Source organism: Chrysemys picta, chromosome 7 (genome assembly GCF_011386835.1).
Source record: "Chrysemys picta bellii isolate R12L10 chromosome 7, ASM1138683v2, whole genome shotgun sequence".
Classification (NCBI taxonomy): domain Eukaryota; kingdom Metazoa; phylum Chordata; order Testudines; family Emydidae; genus Chrysemys; species Chrysemys picta.
This window is the reverse complement of record NC_088797.1, coordinates 80,856,207-80,872,991: the sequence shown is the minus strand read 5'-3', so window position 1 is coordinate 80,872,991 and position 16,785 is coordinate 80,856,207. Positions and strand designations below refer to the sequence as shown.

The following is a 16,785-nucleotide window of genomic DNA, read 5'->3' as shown; positions in this document are numbered from 1 at the left end:
GAAAGAAGAGAGATTGATTTTCAGATGCCACCCTGAATCTGCAGTGCTAGCAGTTAGAAAAATCCCCTTCTAAAATGCAAATGTAATAAATGTATTATGGAAGTCACTGACTGAGCCTGAATGTTATCCAGTGAAGGACTATTTTTACAGGCAGTCTTCTGGCCATAGCCCCACTTTAATGAGAGAGAAGTGCAGCCATGGAGGAACATTGAAGATACCTGTCTCTACCTCCTTTAGTAAACTGTAAACTTCCAGTTCTTTAATCTAATCATTAGCGGGAGGGGATATTTTTTTGAGAGAAGCCAATATAAAAGGGTTGAAAGGTCGGCTGGGATAATACGTAATCCGTTGTGATAAGAACTGTTTACACAATTATTAATCAAACACAAACGGGAACAGATAGTAGCATTTTTTATTAAATATTACAGTGGATCAAAAAGTACAAAATATCTTTTGCCTGCTATGTGATTGGGAAACTATTGGCACATAATACAGTATCAAAAGCATTAATAAGTACAATTTGGAAAACATACAAAAATTGAGTGTTTATAGTTGGCTCAGCTTTATTTCTGGTAGTGTTTAAACTAATGCAAAGGTTACTCAATAACCTTTTAAATGGGATACTATATAATATTACTGGGCCATTTTGCTATATACAGATAATCACCTTACAGAGCATATAGGCTACATAACTTGAATCACAAAAAGTATACAATATTTACAACAAATGAAAGTTAAAAAAGTATAAACAGCTAGTAGATTATGCTGCCATTATTAGAACATATTTAAAACTGGGGGAGAGGGGAACAAGTGAAATATCAAACACATTTACAGCAAACACCTAGTAAGTGCTCATGATAATAGTTTCAATGTTGTCGGCCTCACATAAGTGAAATAATTCCCATTTCTCATTAAAATCATGACAATGGTAAAAGAAGACCAGCTGTGACCTGACTGACCACCACCACCACCACACACACACACACACACACACACAAAAAGTGACTATGTGGAACAATGAATTAAAGAAATTAACCGTTCTCTTTGAAGGCATACTGCACAAAATGTTTTAGTGACCTCATAGAAACTTCCATTAGATGCATAACATAGTAAGATACAGTACTTAAGGACTCATGCACCAATTCAATAAGTTGTAAAGTAAATACTTAGTTGCAACAAACTACTTTGTATGCCCTGATACAAATGGGAACTTATCTTGTCCAGTAACTAAATAAATAAGACAGATCTATTGCGAAATGCAATCATTACAGATTTTGACCCTTACTAGAAACATATTTTGTTGCAAAAGTCAGTTAGGTTCTGTTTTCATTTCTGTTTCCTAAAGTCAAACTCAGTCTGTAACCAGAAGTTACACGAATATTGTTTTTGTTGGGCTTTTATAGTTAATTGAATCTCACAACCTTCAGAATCTGTAATGAATCTTGAACATAGTGCATTTGAATTGCAACATTTCTTGGCACTGGTTCTTGGTAAATATATTTATGACTCTATTGCCAATTAGATTCCGCAGTTTCCCTTACAACCCTACCAATAACAATGGTTTTGATTGCACAAAGAAAGGCTTGTGCAATTTCATTCAATAATAAGGCCCCTTGAACTCAAACAATGCAAACAAAGCCCCATTTAAGACATTAAAAAAAAAAAAGTAGTTCTCAGCCAATGGAGAATTCAATGGTCTTTCTGAAAGATTTCCCAGATTTCTGGTAAGAGTTTTTAAACAAATAATGTACTACTTCTGTTGGGGAGTTATGCCACCATTTCTTTTTATTTGTCCTGATGTTTTGCCCAGTATATTATGAGCTTCCTCAGACTGAAACAGCGAGTCTCCTCATGGAATAAATGAAGGAAAAAATCCCCCCTCCCCAACTCTGCACTGTGTTAACATTGTTTTAAAATGCTGTGATCAAATTCCAACATGTCATCAAAAGTGAAATAAGAGACTTGTTGTAAACAAATGCATGAATCCAGGATGTACAGAATATCATAAACAAGTAAGAGAAATGTTCAATTTTCTGATTAAATGGCAGGCACATACATATTTGTGTTTGCTGTAGGTTTATACATTTCCTCCCAACCCTCGATTCTTACATGATTTAGGCCTCATGCAACTTCACTAGAGATGCCTTCTCTACTATGGCCTGTGACCAAATGAGCTTGTGATTTTGTTTTCTGTACAGTATGTGGAATAGCAGAATAATCTGTATTGGCACATTTATGTTCTAGATTCTACTAGTCTGTTTACTGATCAATTAAATCTTGTTTTGCCACAGAAATATAAAGTATTTAATTGAAGAAAGTGGATCTTTAACAGTAGATGACTTCATAATTCTGGTTTCCACCTTTGGATATTAAATATGTCCCATCATATATTGTATTTGGCATTATATCCTGGGAAGGTCTAATAAGATGTGTGGCATGCAAGGTGTTTCCATTTTTATTTTTAACAGTTTTGATCATGCTGTATTTGAATAATAACTGAGATGGTTTAAATCATAACCCATTTTCACATTGTAAAATACCTCCAAGTTTAACCTCTGTCTCAATTTCTATATTTAGCTGCAGAGTGGTGATGGCTCTCAAGTGACCATATGCTTTGGAAGGTTTTTTCATTATGGAAACTCAAAACCTGTACTCATGGGCTTTTTATACTTACAAATTATTCCCAATGACTGGGGTTAGTTGTTCAGCATGAGTGCAGAGGGCTATCATAAAAGGTGCGGAGGCTTTAAGTCCCAGCTATGCAAATCACCACAGCTCCTTTGACTTCAGTGTAGCCATGCAGATTTTTGCCAGCTGAGAACCTAGCTCTCTGAATAGGGTTCACCTGATGCGTAGGCTTTGTGCTAGCTGGGGTGAGTTTCACTTGATGTGAACTAGGAAGAAGGGGCTGGATAAGTGAGCATCACCGCTTAACCCACTATTCAGACTACTGAACCTTGGGCTACTATTTAGTGGTATTCTTCTTTGTGGGGGGAGGCGCCTGTCCCCAACCCATCCCCATTTCGAGACACAGGACTCTTAAAACCTTTTGATTAAAAAATAAAGGTTGGCTCCTGTTCTAATTTTTGACATTCTTGACATATTCTTATAACCCACAAATCCGTCTTCTGGACTCCATTGTTATTCAGCAGCTTGTTGCCAGTAAGATTTTGTTCTTTATTTCTCTGGTATGCAGGAGGGTTTCACAGCCTAGATAAGGTAGGTACAATTGTTAACAAATTCACAGACCAAAAGCTTCTGTGGCCAGTAAAGCAGTGTATGAGCCATTGTGACAACACCAGTGGGAGCGACAGGTGCTCAGCACCTATCAGGAACAGACCATAGAAAAAAAGAACTTTGTTTGCATCAATTGCATTGTTGTATAATCTACAGTATGTTTATAGCCTGAACCAATTGCTTCAGTTTGTAAACAATAATGTCACCACCAAAAAAGCTGCTCAAAAGTATAAGAACTGGAAAAATTACAAACACACACACACACACACACACACAGACAAAAATTAGGACAGCCACAGCTTTTAAAATAAGTTGCAGATAAAATGATACTGTTTAATTTAAAAAAAAAGAGCACAGGATATACTGGACAAATGAAACTATATAAATTATGTGACCAAATGTGACACTGATAGTTTTCAAAGCGGATATGTACAGTCAAATTAAACAGTGTTTACCTTTCTGTTCTGATAGTGTTAAAATGAAGAATCTATTGCAGTTTCACTATACATTGCATTGATTGAACCTTTGAAAATCAGGAAAGTTATCCCAAAAAAAGCACATCTATTGATTGTATGTATTCCCTGCCTCCTCCTCTTTTTCAGATTCATCGAGTCCTTGACTGAATGGAACTATCTAAGGACCCTAATCCTCCACTCCCTGAAGAAAAAAAAAAAAAAAAAAAGCAAGTTTTTCCACTGGCTTCAAAGAGATCAGGATCTGTCCCTAAACTTCCATTGGTTTGCTCTGATCTTTGCTCTTGATATATGTAAGACCTTTCAAAAAACTAATATGCAAATGAAATGATTTGAGGAGTAGGTGTGGGAGCTGGAATTACAAACTGTAAAGTAGTTTTGTCTCAATCAGATTTGAAGCATTCAGCTACATGGGATGAGATTACTTACTGGTTAACAAAAATATTGATTTCTAATTCTGCAAGACATTATCACAGGGAAAGGAATGTAGCTAACAACATTTTTTCTCAGATACTTTTAAAAAAAAGGGATTTACAGTTTTGTGCTCGGATGTACAGAAGACAGCTGGGAAGGTGGAAAGGCAGCTTGAGGATTTATAGCAGCTAAAGGATAAATGCTATTGTGCAAAAGGTCACCATATGAACTTCCTACAGGTGTTGCTGCAGCTAAGTGTCTATAGAGCTGCTGAGAATTTGCAGGGGATGTAAGAAATTGTCTTTGCACCATGAAGGAATGAAGAGCCAAAGGCTGCATTAGTGGAGAAAGCACAGTCTGATTTTTCAAGTACTGCAAAGGATGAGAGTATCCAGCTGGGATGCGATTGTTCAACCCCGCACACAGAGTTCCTGGGTACAAGCCTGTGAAGATAGGAGTTGAGAGGGGAAATTTGTGGCTTTCCAACGTGTTGCCAGAATGTAGACCATGAACTGATTTGCTGCCTTCGCCCTCTCGGTCGGGAACCTTTTCCTTTGCAGGCGTCTCCTTTGGTAAGTGCAGAGGAGAGACAGCTCGGATTTTTTTTTCAGAAATGACTTTGTCCAAATCCTCTAGGTTCCGTTTCAAAGGCCGAGCTGCCCCAATGTTTTGGGGGCTACTTTTGCGGCTTATAATTGGATGGACCATTCCTTCCATCTTTCTTAAATTCTCAAGTCTCTGATTCTGCTGTTTTCCGGACCTGTGAAGGGATTCACCATGTTTTTTAGGTGCTGACATGGTCATCGGAGAAACACGGCAAGCTTTGGGATTACAGTTTATGCTCAACCCCTGGCCACCTGATGTATGGAACTGGGAAATACTTTTGCTTTCTTGCGGCACCATTGATGAATGCAGGAGACTGGACCCTGGAGTCTTTGCAGTCTGTTTGTGTACGCTCTTTGGAAGACTCAAATCCGTAGGCTGATCATCTGAAGAGGCTTCCACTGCAGTCTTTTTTTCTTGCTGATGCAAAGATGGGTGATAATTTAAATTAAGTTTTTCTTGGTGTTTGTGTTGAGTAAAAGTAGAAATATTTTCTGAATCTCTGAACATGTCTCGAGGGAGGTACTTTGATGTCTGTTCATTATTAAGGTGGTGTTCTGTGTGCCTATAAAGGCTGTGCAGATGAGGAGATGAGTAAAAGTCTGCCAAGAAACTGGGCACATGGGAATGCTGCAGTGCCCTTTTCTCATTCATTTTATCTTTGCAGTCCTGGATATCTGGCTTCAGTACATAAGATTCAGCAAGAGAGTTAAGATGATGTTTTGAAAAATCACAACGCTTGGGATCTGGTTTACTTAACGTGTCAGGCTTAAAAGCTTCATTAATAGATTTCCTTTCCTCTGAATTCTTGGTTTTAAAACTCTGCACATGTTGTATTACAGATGGTCTATTAACTGCCACAGAATCAGAATTGGGGGCATGGGGAGCCTGAGATATGCTTGCAGACAGTTCATCTCTGCTGTTTAATTTCTTTTTGCTAATCAAAGGTGGAGGTGACCCATAAGGATAACTACATGACAGAGTTGCCCCACTGACCTGTGATAGAAGTTTTTTCTTTGCCAGTGGTGACATGATGCCTGGATTACCCTTTGAATAGATTAGTGGTGTGTAACTAAAACTGGGATCATCATTAATGGAACCTGGCAGTTCCTTTTCTTTGAACATGTCAAAATTCTGTACCACAAGAACTTTGGGCGTTTGCTTTAGTGCGTTGTGTATGTCTTCGTTACCTAACTGATCCAATTTCACTGTGCAGTTTGCAATATAATCAGCCATCTCTGGCAATTTATCGTCTTCCATGTCGGTTTGACTTGGTAACTGTACTTGGATTGCAGGGAAATTATTAAAAGGCAGTTCTTGGGGTTCACTTTCTAAACTGCCTGTAAAACTGTGTCCTCTTTGTTCTTGCTTTGTGTCATCAAGGGCATCTGTTGGGGTGTGCAAGTGTTTGTTGACTGTTGGCTCCAACATGGCATCCTCTTCTGGAGGCACTGAAGCACTTGAAAAAGAGACTGAGTGCTGTACTTCCTCCTTGGGCTTTTCACTGTTGGAGCTGCTTTCCATCAAGTCTATCTTTTCCAGAGATACTGGCCCTGTTGCCTCTGGCAGAAGAGGCTGGGACCCTTCGATGGGCTTCTTCATCTCCTCCACTGCAGGATGCTCAGATAAACTTTTCTGGTCTGAAGAGTCTTGATCCTTCTCTTGTTCTGATGAAACCTAATAAAATGTTTCAATAGACAGTAATAAGAATGCAGTGTGTGTTGACAGATTGCTTATAAAAGCAAATACAGTACACAGAAGCTTCTTTTGGAAATATTCTTGTCAATCATCTTGTTGAAATCTGAAAGCTTTAATACGACGTATCAGATTTTAAACAAAGCAATCGAAGTCCCCAAAATACTGAGAAATATACCCATACCCACATTAATGACACAATTAAAATAGCAAAGGCTTGTAACCGGACTATAAATAATTGGATCATCTGATGATTTGACCAGATAGTTTAATACTAAGGTTGTCTTCTTTCTAAATCATTTTCCTAAATAGATAATTACACTTTTCACAACACAATTGAGAAGAATATAAAATATTCTCAGTATTCAATCCCACCTATGAAAAATATAGACCAGTCCAAGTTGGCTTTCCTTATTGTGTCTATATTGTAGATATAATTCCTCCAGTTTGGCTATCTTGAAATTCAGTGATTGCAGAACAGATGAGCCACATTTGGTTCTACTTTAAAATGTTAAAAATTCGAGAAACAGAATATTAGAAATCAATGCTATAGACTGAGAAATCACTGGTGTTGCTTAACTGGGGCATGCTTTTTTTATTACTGGATTAAAATGAAGTTGGCAACATTCAGTGAGTGTGTGTGTGCGCCATTATAAATATAGCTTTTATAAGTTATAGTCAGTCAATGAGACTGCAGCTCTTTATGCTTCTCCATTAATAAAGCTTGTGTGCACAATTCACACTATTCATTCCATTATGTAGACGAATGAACTGTGACCCTGAAGGTCATTATAACGTTCCATCTGTGATACAGCTGACTGACAACCCTTTTCAAAATTGCTGTCATTCTCCTCTGACATGCCTTGGTAGAAGAGAGTCAGAAAACAGCAGCATTGTGTGAGCCTTTTCTTATTATTATTTTTTCCTTCTTTCTTAGTTGTAAAGATAAGAGGAATCAAGAAAGTTATTATCCAAATGCTGCATTATGGTCTATCATGTCAGGGAGGGATATAAAAGTATGTAATGAATCACAACCATCTTAAAGATTTATTTCTTCACAGCTGCTTTTAAATATTCCTCTGTGTTGGGTTTTCCTATTAGTTACAGTGTCTGTTAGTCTTCATAAGTACTATTTTTTTTAAAAAAAACTAATAGCTGCCTTTTTCAGTTCAAATACCATCATTAGTCCTTCACAAAGTACTATCACTGGTCTCCTGAGATTATACAATTACAGGAAAATACCAGACAGATGAGCAAAGCAAGGGGGAAAGGCAAATCAAATGTAATAATTGTACATTCTGCTCTTTGTTTTTGTTAAGCAACAGTTTGAATGAAGTTTTAGCTATTTTAAAGACATGCACAGTGTAAGCTAATAACAGTTTTTTCTAGTTCATTACATTGAGCAATGTCATTCTGACTCCAATAGAATAAAGGAGTACAAAACTGAGTAATCAACTAAAGACTCTACTCTCCCAGTGACATCCCTGTTCATGTTTATATCTGGGTGAGTGGTGAATGTGTATTAGGAAGGACTGTATTCTTACATCTCTTCTTTGCTTTTATAACTAATCCTGGCACAGATCATCCCCTTCCATGGAAAGCCAGCTTCCTTGGTGGTGGGTTTTGACCCCAAACCCCAGATGTGTTGGATCCTTGAGGATTTTCAGATGGCCAGAGCCATTTAGTCAGAGGCCATGTGCTTCTGCACCGGTTCAAGCTCCAATGACCTCTGACTGCCTAGCAGTGAGGTTCCTTTGCAGACATGCTGCCAGGGCCTTTCCTGGCTGTGACTGCCCCCACAGGTGGGTTCACTGGAACCAATATAGCCTTCAACTGTACTATATTTTCTGATTAATGTTCCTGGGGACCGAGAGAGAGATGGTGTGCATATTCTCACCCCAGCTCTTGCCCAATCCTCCCATCCCAGTCTGGACTCTAATCCCACCACACTCAAATGTAGCTCCTCAGGAGCTGAACATACAGCTGGGCTCCTCTTTCTCACGGACACTGTAGAGTGCTGCAGCTGTGGATACTTCTATGCTAGAAAGCCCCCCAATTTAGGTGGTTACATAGTGCTTGTGCAGCTGTCCTGACCCTGCACTAACCCCAGGAGCACAGTCCATTATGTCATCAACCCAGAAGGCCCTGTATAGCGGCTGGTCCCTGGGTAATGTTTTCAGGGGAGGAAGAGTTCCCCCTGCATCGCTCAAGGTGGATGGATGGTTTATTGACAACTAGGGAGGCTAAGTGGGCTATACAGGCTTGGCGTTCCAGATCTGAATAGAGCTTCTTTAGGGGAGTTCAATTCCATGAGCTATTGCCATCACTGAACACCCACCCATAGAACAGGTGCATATACCCTCCACTCCAAGTTACGCACTGGGCCCAGCCATCCTGTGGATAACTTGGCCCAGTAACATAGCCATTGCCTCATAAAGAGGGACAGGATTTGGCCCTTAGTATTAAAAATATCCACGTTACAGTCAGACAGCAGAGAATCATTCTGATACAGGAGGTAAAAGTTTACTGTAGGAAACCACTAACATTGTGCATTACAGGGTCTATGGCTCTAATTCTTACACATTTCCGATAAACACTGCTAAGAACTCTTCCTGAAACTCGCATACAGAAATAACTGCAGTTTAAGCAGCAGGAAGTTTGAGATACAAAACAACAAAAGCAAGGAAATTCAAAGTTAAGACTGACACTCCATCCCTGGCTCGTTATGTTGTGCTTAGCTGCTGCAGTACATATGGTATGTAACATAACTCACTGATCTGAGACCACGGCAATAAATAACCAGGCACAAAGGGATGACTGAGGAAAGGAATGCTAGCCTTAACTTCGCATTTCCTTGCTTTTGGCAATTTGTGTCGCAACCTTGCAGTTACTTAAGCAGGTTTTTGTGTGCTCTTTTCTTTATATATTTGTAATTAGTAGTGGAGATTTTTACAATGTTTCTTCCTTTAAAATTGAAATTCAAGGAAAAGTCTCTGTGAAGTGTCAACTTTAAAGACTCTGTTGATCAAGTCAGTATAAAACACATAATCAGGCAGTCTCTTATGGGTCCATTGTAAACCTGACTTTTGGGGTTTTTTGACATGATTATAAAAATTCACTATACTTGAAACTTAGCATACAAGGCCTCAGCCGGGTACATATTTAGCTGCTTTGCTATTTTTAAGCCATAGAAAGAAGGATTTTTGGTAGTCATGTCAAACTAGATTTTCAGACTGGTCTAAATCCAGTACATCTGTACATGCCAGACAGCAATTGCATCGAAGGGACTGCTGAGCTGTGTTGGCTACACAATGCATGTCTTAAAAATTCTTTAAATACTTATTTCCAAGGAGGGTTGTAATGGCTCCAAATGTAGCAATTGTGATTTCCAAATAAAGGAGGACACAGTATAGTTTGTATGCCATAGACAACAGCAGCTTGATTAGGTCAATGGCACAGGGTGTACAATATTGTATGTGAGAGGGGGAGTAGGATTTTCAAAATGTCTAAGTGATGTCAATGGGACTTGTGCTCCTATGTCACTTACATACTTTTGAAAATCTCACCCACCGTGTGCAATACTAAAAACTCTTATGTATATGACTTAAAACAGATGAAAGTGTGTTCTACTGACTCCTGGGGGCTGGCCTGTTGCAGGCTCTGGTCCTGTAGGCTACTCCATGAGGGCTGATCTCTGGGTCTGCATGGAGCCCCACTTAAGTGAATAGGGCTCTGCATAGGTGTAGGGGTCAGTCCTTTTCAGAGAGCTTGCAGGACAGGGGACTATGGCAAAACTCCCATTGACTTCACTGGGAAATCTGTCAAGAGTAAGGACTGTGACCCTTGAATTTTAGATTTCAACCCAAAGGGGATATTTAGTCTTGTTAATAATCCAGGAAAAATGAGTTTTTGATGGAAATGTGAATACATCCATAAGTGTGGAAGTGCCATTACAGAGATTGCCATTAAAAAGTCTGCATTTGCCAAAAGTTACCACAATATTACCAGAGGTATTTCAGTTCCCCCTACCCTATATTTAGAGTAGGAAATCACTGTGGAAACTGCGTGGTTTCCTGTTGGCTAGTGTTGACTTTTTAATGGTGACCACTGTATAATACAATGAGCAGAAACTGTATTTCCTACATCCAGTCTTGGTATTTTGCCATCATTTCTATGCAACATGGAACTTGCTGGTTGCTGTTTATAGCCCAGCACAATCATAACACTCAGAATGCCATCACAATTGGATTTCAGCTACTGAGCAAAGGAAGGCCAACTAATTTTGGAATTGTCAGGTTTAAATGATTTATTTTATCATTGGGTTTTATGTTATTAAAGCAGTACATTGTTAATTGAAAAGTTAAAAAGCAGGAAATTAACTAACCTCAGATGCATCGTGGGGTTTCTGTGCATTATCTTTTTCTTTCTTGCTCTTTTGGTTTTCATTTTTGATGCGTTTTGTTCCAGACACTTTTGTTTTAGTTTCGCTCTCCTGGGAACTGTTATCCTGTTTTCGAGGTTTCACTGGAGGCAATGGCTTATCTTCCTCTCCTTTAATAAATCTTTCATATGGCAGGATTAATCTAAAGGATTAAGGAACAAATAATTGATCAGTTTTTGCAGTTCTAATAAAGAAAAAATGTAGCGGCTCTGAGCAGTTTAATAAACCTAATTTTTCTACAGCATAAACACAATTTTGTAACCTTGCCCTCAATATTTATCCCACATATGATAAAGCAACGTATTTGGCAAGATTCTCAGCTGGTGCCAATCTGGTTCCACTGATGCCCACAGAGCATGTTGGTTATGGAGCTGAGGATCTGTCCCACAGTGTTTTCAACTGGTTTAAAAGTCAATCATATCTTTCTTTTGGCGGCCTACTCCTAAACCCATATGCCAGTAAAATGGTACAGAGCTAAGGCAACCTAATATATTTCCAGCCTGGTGGTGAACATAAAAGCTGTAAATTTGCGTTTAGACTGAAAACTTCGTAGAGAGCAGAGGAGACATTATTTCACCCAACCTCCAATGGAGAGTGTAGAACAATTTGACTAGCACAGAGCTGCCTTTTTCTGGCAAATCCATGAAGGGAAAGGTAGGTTGGTCCCTGGTCTGGAGGATGTTCCTTTGCTCTTCTGTCAAAGGGCAAGAGGGGTGGGGTTGCTGCTAGGAGAAGAGTGGCCGGGGGAGCATGGCAAAGAAAATCACAAGGATTTAAAAAATAAAGAATTTTAATTGCAGAACTTTCTTCAACAAAGTGTGTGAATTCACTTTTTAAAAAAGAAAAACCTCAAACAGTTTGAGTTTTAATCTATCTGTTTTCCTTTCACAGTGTAGCTCTTGATCTAAAAGGAAAAATAACTGATGTAATTAAAAGGGATGGATTGCATTACAATCTCAGTTTCAACTTCAGTGATTAAAGTTTCTATAATGCATTTGGTATGATTAATGACTCACTGTGGGATTAATACAAGACTCAGACTTTAAAAATATGAACTTTAATACAGCAAACATAATTTGTTTAAAAAAAAGACAAGTTGACTCAATGAAGAAAATGTACTTTGCTTATAAACAACATAAATCTGTACAAATGCTGGGAATCCTTAATTATCTTTAATCTAAGACTCCAAGGCAGAAAACTCTTTGGTTCAGATATATGTTTGTTATCCTACAATCAGTTTCTAACCATGCAATTTTGATTTAAATACTTAGATGCTGAAACACAGTTTGGGCTTAAGAGAGCAGAAATTAGATTGTGATCTTAACGTTTCACATTTTAATAAAATACAACATAATTTGTTAAAATATAAACCTAATTTATGCCATATTAGAAACAAAATTTAGTAACTGAGCATGCTCTGACATGGTATGTGCAAAGAGGCGTGAATAATATTTTCTAGCCCTGAATTTGGCAGTGCTCCAGTAATGAAGCTAAGCAGAGCCCACAGGGAATATTCATCTTCAGATCCCATTACAAACTGAGTTTAAACATGTTCCAGCTGCTAAAACTGGAAACTGCTCCTTATATGCAGCCTTAGCAAAATAATATATTGTTGCCAAATACCTGCTTCCCACTGTAATATTACAGTTAATGTTTATATAATAAAAAGCATAACTAAGCAGAATAAGAAAAAATAATCTTGTTCATACTTGAGGCTGGTAAATTTCATTTGTAAAGCACAAATATTCATGAAACACTTAATATCTCCCTCTGCTGCATGCAGTATTTGGGACTTTACTAGAGAGACAAGTTTTGGTTTCATACTGGGCAATATTTATATCTTGCTGCCATGTGTTAAATATTTAAAGTCACTTTTAATAAAAACACATTTTATTGCTATAATTGTTCGCACTGAGATAGGATTGTTTGACTTTGTTTTGTTTCCATGGGAACATGTCGTCCATTTGCAATCTACATATACCATCAGTAAATGTTTCAATAGCTGTTCATTGCTCTAAATGAGATGAAGATGATACTGTACCACTAGTGGTCCTTTTAATAAAAGATACTATGTGATTAACCTTCTGGTTAAGGCAGAAATCAGCATAAGGATGGGCCTGACAAGATTAATCACTGTTAGCATTCTTTCCATTGAGTCTTTTGTGGCACTTTCTGACAAAGGTTCCTCCTCTTTGTTGCCATATAGAGCACCAGGACTCATTAGGTTTGGTGCTAATTAGGAACCACAGCTTAAATTTCCTTTTCTAATCTTAAGAGTTCATGTGAGAGGACAACATTTTCATTTCAGTTATTTTTCACTGAGTTCAGCAGTTGGCACTAAGACAGCAGTAAAAAATACATTTCACATAGCTGGTCAAAGGCCTAGAGCCAGCAGCAGGAAATCTGGAATTAAATGTTTCTTGTATCGGGAAAGAGGCATGACTAAGGTAAAACTGAATCAAAACACAAGGATGGCTTGTTCTAGAGGTCCCCCTCCCACTTTTTTAAATAAGGCCCAATGTGCTGCTGTTTCTCTATCGCACAGAGATCATTTTTAAGCGCACACATACATTCACATAGACACAAAGCAAAAAGGAAGCATACATGAATATGCACTGTGAGGCTCTAGAGAAGCCTAACACCATGAACAATTGCTGCTTCGTATAGAGATTTCCGTTTGTTACAATTTGCACTGAATGTTTTTTCAGTTATCCTGTCATGGTACAACACGATTACCCACAGGATATGATCTTATCATTTGATTATTAGAAGTTTTTATAGTACCAGAGTAATAAAGCTAATACAGCTTTCAGAACATTTAAACAACCAGCTAATATACCATTAAAATACACTGTACTTATCCAATTTAAGGTCAACGTTGCCCAACACAGGAAAAATGTGGTTATCTATTATACAAATAGTTTAGCAGAATGCAACATGCCTGGAACTAGCTCAAGATTTTTGTCAAATATTTGCAGCACAGCTAAGATTTAATCAATCTTTAAGCATGTAAAGGTAAAGACATATTAAAAATATGGCTACCTAGAATGCATTAAACTTTGAAAACAACAGCTAAATTTTCAGCTGCTTTGAAATGTAGCCGTTTCTCACATGACAGGGCTAGGGGAAAGTAACAATGTATTCATAAGAAAAATTAAAAGAATATTTTGTGGTCTAAAGAATATTTACTCCTAAAGACTGCAAACAGCCCAAATAAAAGGGCCTTTATCATGATCAAGATTCCAATATTAAGATTAATAAAATGTATTATTTATAAGGCAATTAACATAAATAGAATATGTAAGCAGTAGTGTATTAAAAAAATCTTTCCAAAGGCAGCAGATTTTTAGCAGCATGAGTTTTTTTTCCCTTGGAATAATACAAGAATAACATTTTCCAGCCAAGAGCAGAAACAGTAGGGGAGTCTTTGCTATCACAGAGCTTCTTATTAAATTCAGTCACTGTGAAAACCGAGACTTTAAAAAATAATAATAATAAAGACAACTTAAAATCAATACAAGTTAGATTAACAAATCAGTGCTATACTAATCCTGATTTATTACAATCAGCAATATTAAGTTTAATCACGTATAAACTGCTAGTCTAAAAATATTCTGCTTTACTGAGTCTTGAATTAAATAATGGTGCAGAGTGTACCAAGTTTTTAGATCTGCATCATCTGATATTATGAAAAATTCAATGTACTGCTCTGCAGCAGATGTCAGAGGTCAGCAAATCTATTACAGTAATGTAAGTAATCTGGCTTTCTGCCAACTATAAAAAAACCCCCGAAAAGAAACACAGAGGCAGATAATTTTATATTTATAAATTCTAAAATCCTCCAGGGACTGCATCTTTTTCCCAACAAAAAGCAGAATTCACATCAGAGAAATGTATTTCACAGTATAACAAACATGTCTTCATCACTGGCATTTCATAAAAAGAAAAAAGAAAGAAAAAGCCCTTAATCTTTATAAATCAACATTTTTTCCAGCTACAGGAAAAAACAATGCAAAATTTAATCTGAACCAGTAACCACTAATGTTTCATGTATTGATTAATGCACACACAGAATGAATGAGCTTTTTAGCTAAACTCTGCTTCATAGGACATGAGAGAGTGTCTATTTATAGGAATAGTAATAATAATTAATAAAATGGTTAGAATAATGTAAAGGGTCTGACAAACCCAGGAAGAGGAGGGAAATTAAAAGTTAAGGCTGCCAATTCTTTCTTTAACTCTCCCCACTGTGCTGGGGTACTACAGGGCTCTCTGATTAGGAAGTGACCATATGTACAGTACATGATGCTCTGTCCATGATGCTATGGAGTACAGGCTCCATAAGGTGAGTTATGGGCACAAAGGCAGATTGGATGCTGAAGTCTAAACCCTTTCACTATTTTAACATAGCTCATGGCTGTGTTTAATTCTTTCATTTCTTTCTTTGTGAATGGCAGTACAGAAATTCCCCAATGTGTCTCCCTTTCATATCCTAGTCTCTTCTGTAGTGCTCCAGACTCAACACAATGCAAAATGGAAACTCTGGATGTTTCTTGGGATGATTTAAAGGTCTTGTGACCAGGATTTTTCCATTCTCAGCTAAGGGTTCAGAAGACTGACTGAAATTGAAAGGCAGAATATTTCAATCTGATAAATGAAACAACTTTTTTTTTTTGACACAATGCATAATTAACCTGTGGAACTCATTGCCATTGAATATCATTGAGGCCAAGAGCTTAGTATGATTAAAAAAGGATTAGCCATTTATATGGATAGTGGCAATGTCTACAGTTACAGCAGATAAGATTTAAAAATACAGCGAAGGGATATAAACCCTTGTATTTCATTCAAGGAATAAAGAAACTCACACTGACAGGGGTTTGGAAGAAACTTCTATTTCCATCATTGTCCACTATGGAGTTTCTTGCATCTCCCTCTGAAGCACCTGATCCTAGCCATGCCTAGAGACCAGATAAACTGGACCACCTGTTTGATTCAATGTAGCAATTGCTATGTTCCTAAAATAACAGCACCATCACATAAACAACAGCAGCTGGGTAAGGCCACCTGACACCTCTTGGGCAAGAACCTGAGATTGGAGTTCAGAAGGTAGATTAAAAATGGGAGGAGTGAGTCTTACCCACTCACGGTTCTCTACAATAAATTCAGTACATTTATGCTATGGTGATAGGCAGGAGCGCCCCCAGCTTTTCTGCTGCCCTAGGCAGCAGAAGGTCCTGCCCCGAAATGCCGCCCCCAACAGAGGCGGCGGAAGGTCCCGCTGCCGAAATACTGCCGAGGTCGCCGCCTCCCAAATTGTAGCACCTGAGGTGACCGCCTAGGTCGCCTAATGGGTTGCGCCGGCCCTGGTGATAGGCATATTAGAAATGCCAAAATTTATATTACAGCCCCTGAATCACCCTGGCCTGATTTTGTTCCCGAGGAAGTTCATGGCAAAACTTCCATTTACTTGAAGGGGAGCAGGAATGAGCCACTGTGATCTCAATGGGACGTGTTTCTTGCTTTTTTAATACGCTGCTGTTGAAATGAAAACCCATAATTTCTCAAAGCCATATGGCCTGACTTTAGAAGCAGCACTATCACTAAAGGCATAAGATCATGCCACCACTTTCGCTAGAGGCTTTGTCATGGAATATAGTGCTCAGCTGTTTGAATGGGTAGGAAAACTGGACCAAGAACACAGCTCCTAATGACCAAGGCAAATATACAGTAGAGGAAGGGGCAGAAGAGAAGTTCAAAACCAGAGGCCTGAGCTCTGAATCCAAAAGAGGAAAATGAAGTGTGCTGGGGGAACCAATAATGTATTCCAAAAGGCTGATTTCATTTGTACTGTCCAGGGGTTCCAAAAGCAAGCGTTGCACTCTTTTGTGTAGAATACAATAGCAATCACATCATTTGCAT

The 16,785-nt window shown here is 38.2% G+C and overlaps 1 protein-coding gene across 4 annotated transcripts in view; it reads right to left on the bottom strand.

Moving 5' to 3' along the window:
• Positions 1-394: 394 nt before the first annotated feature.
• The window catches only part of ARID5B (AT-rich interaction domain 5B), a 149,203-nt gene continuing 132,812 nt past the window's right edge, over positions 395-16,785 (bottom strand). For all 4 annotated transcript variants that reach the window (XM_005294311.5, XM_005294312.5, XM_005294313.5 and 1 more), the window contains 2 exons: positions 10,807-11,005; positions 395-6,404 (listed from right to left, as the gene is read on the bottom strand). In XM_005294311.5, coding sequence (XP_005294368.1) covers positions 4,242-6,404; positions 10,807-11,005 — 2,362 coding nt within the window. In that variant the 3' untranslated portion in view covers positions 395-4,241. The remainder of the gene's footprint in view (positions 6,405-10,806; positions 11,006-16,785) is intronic.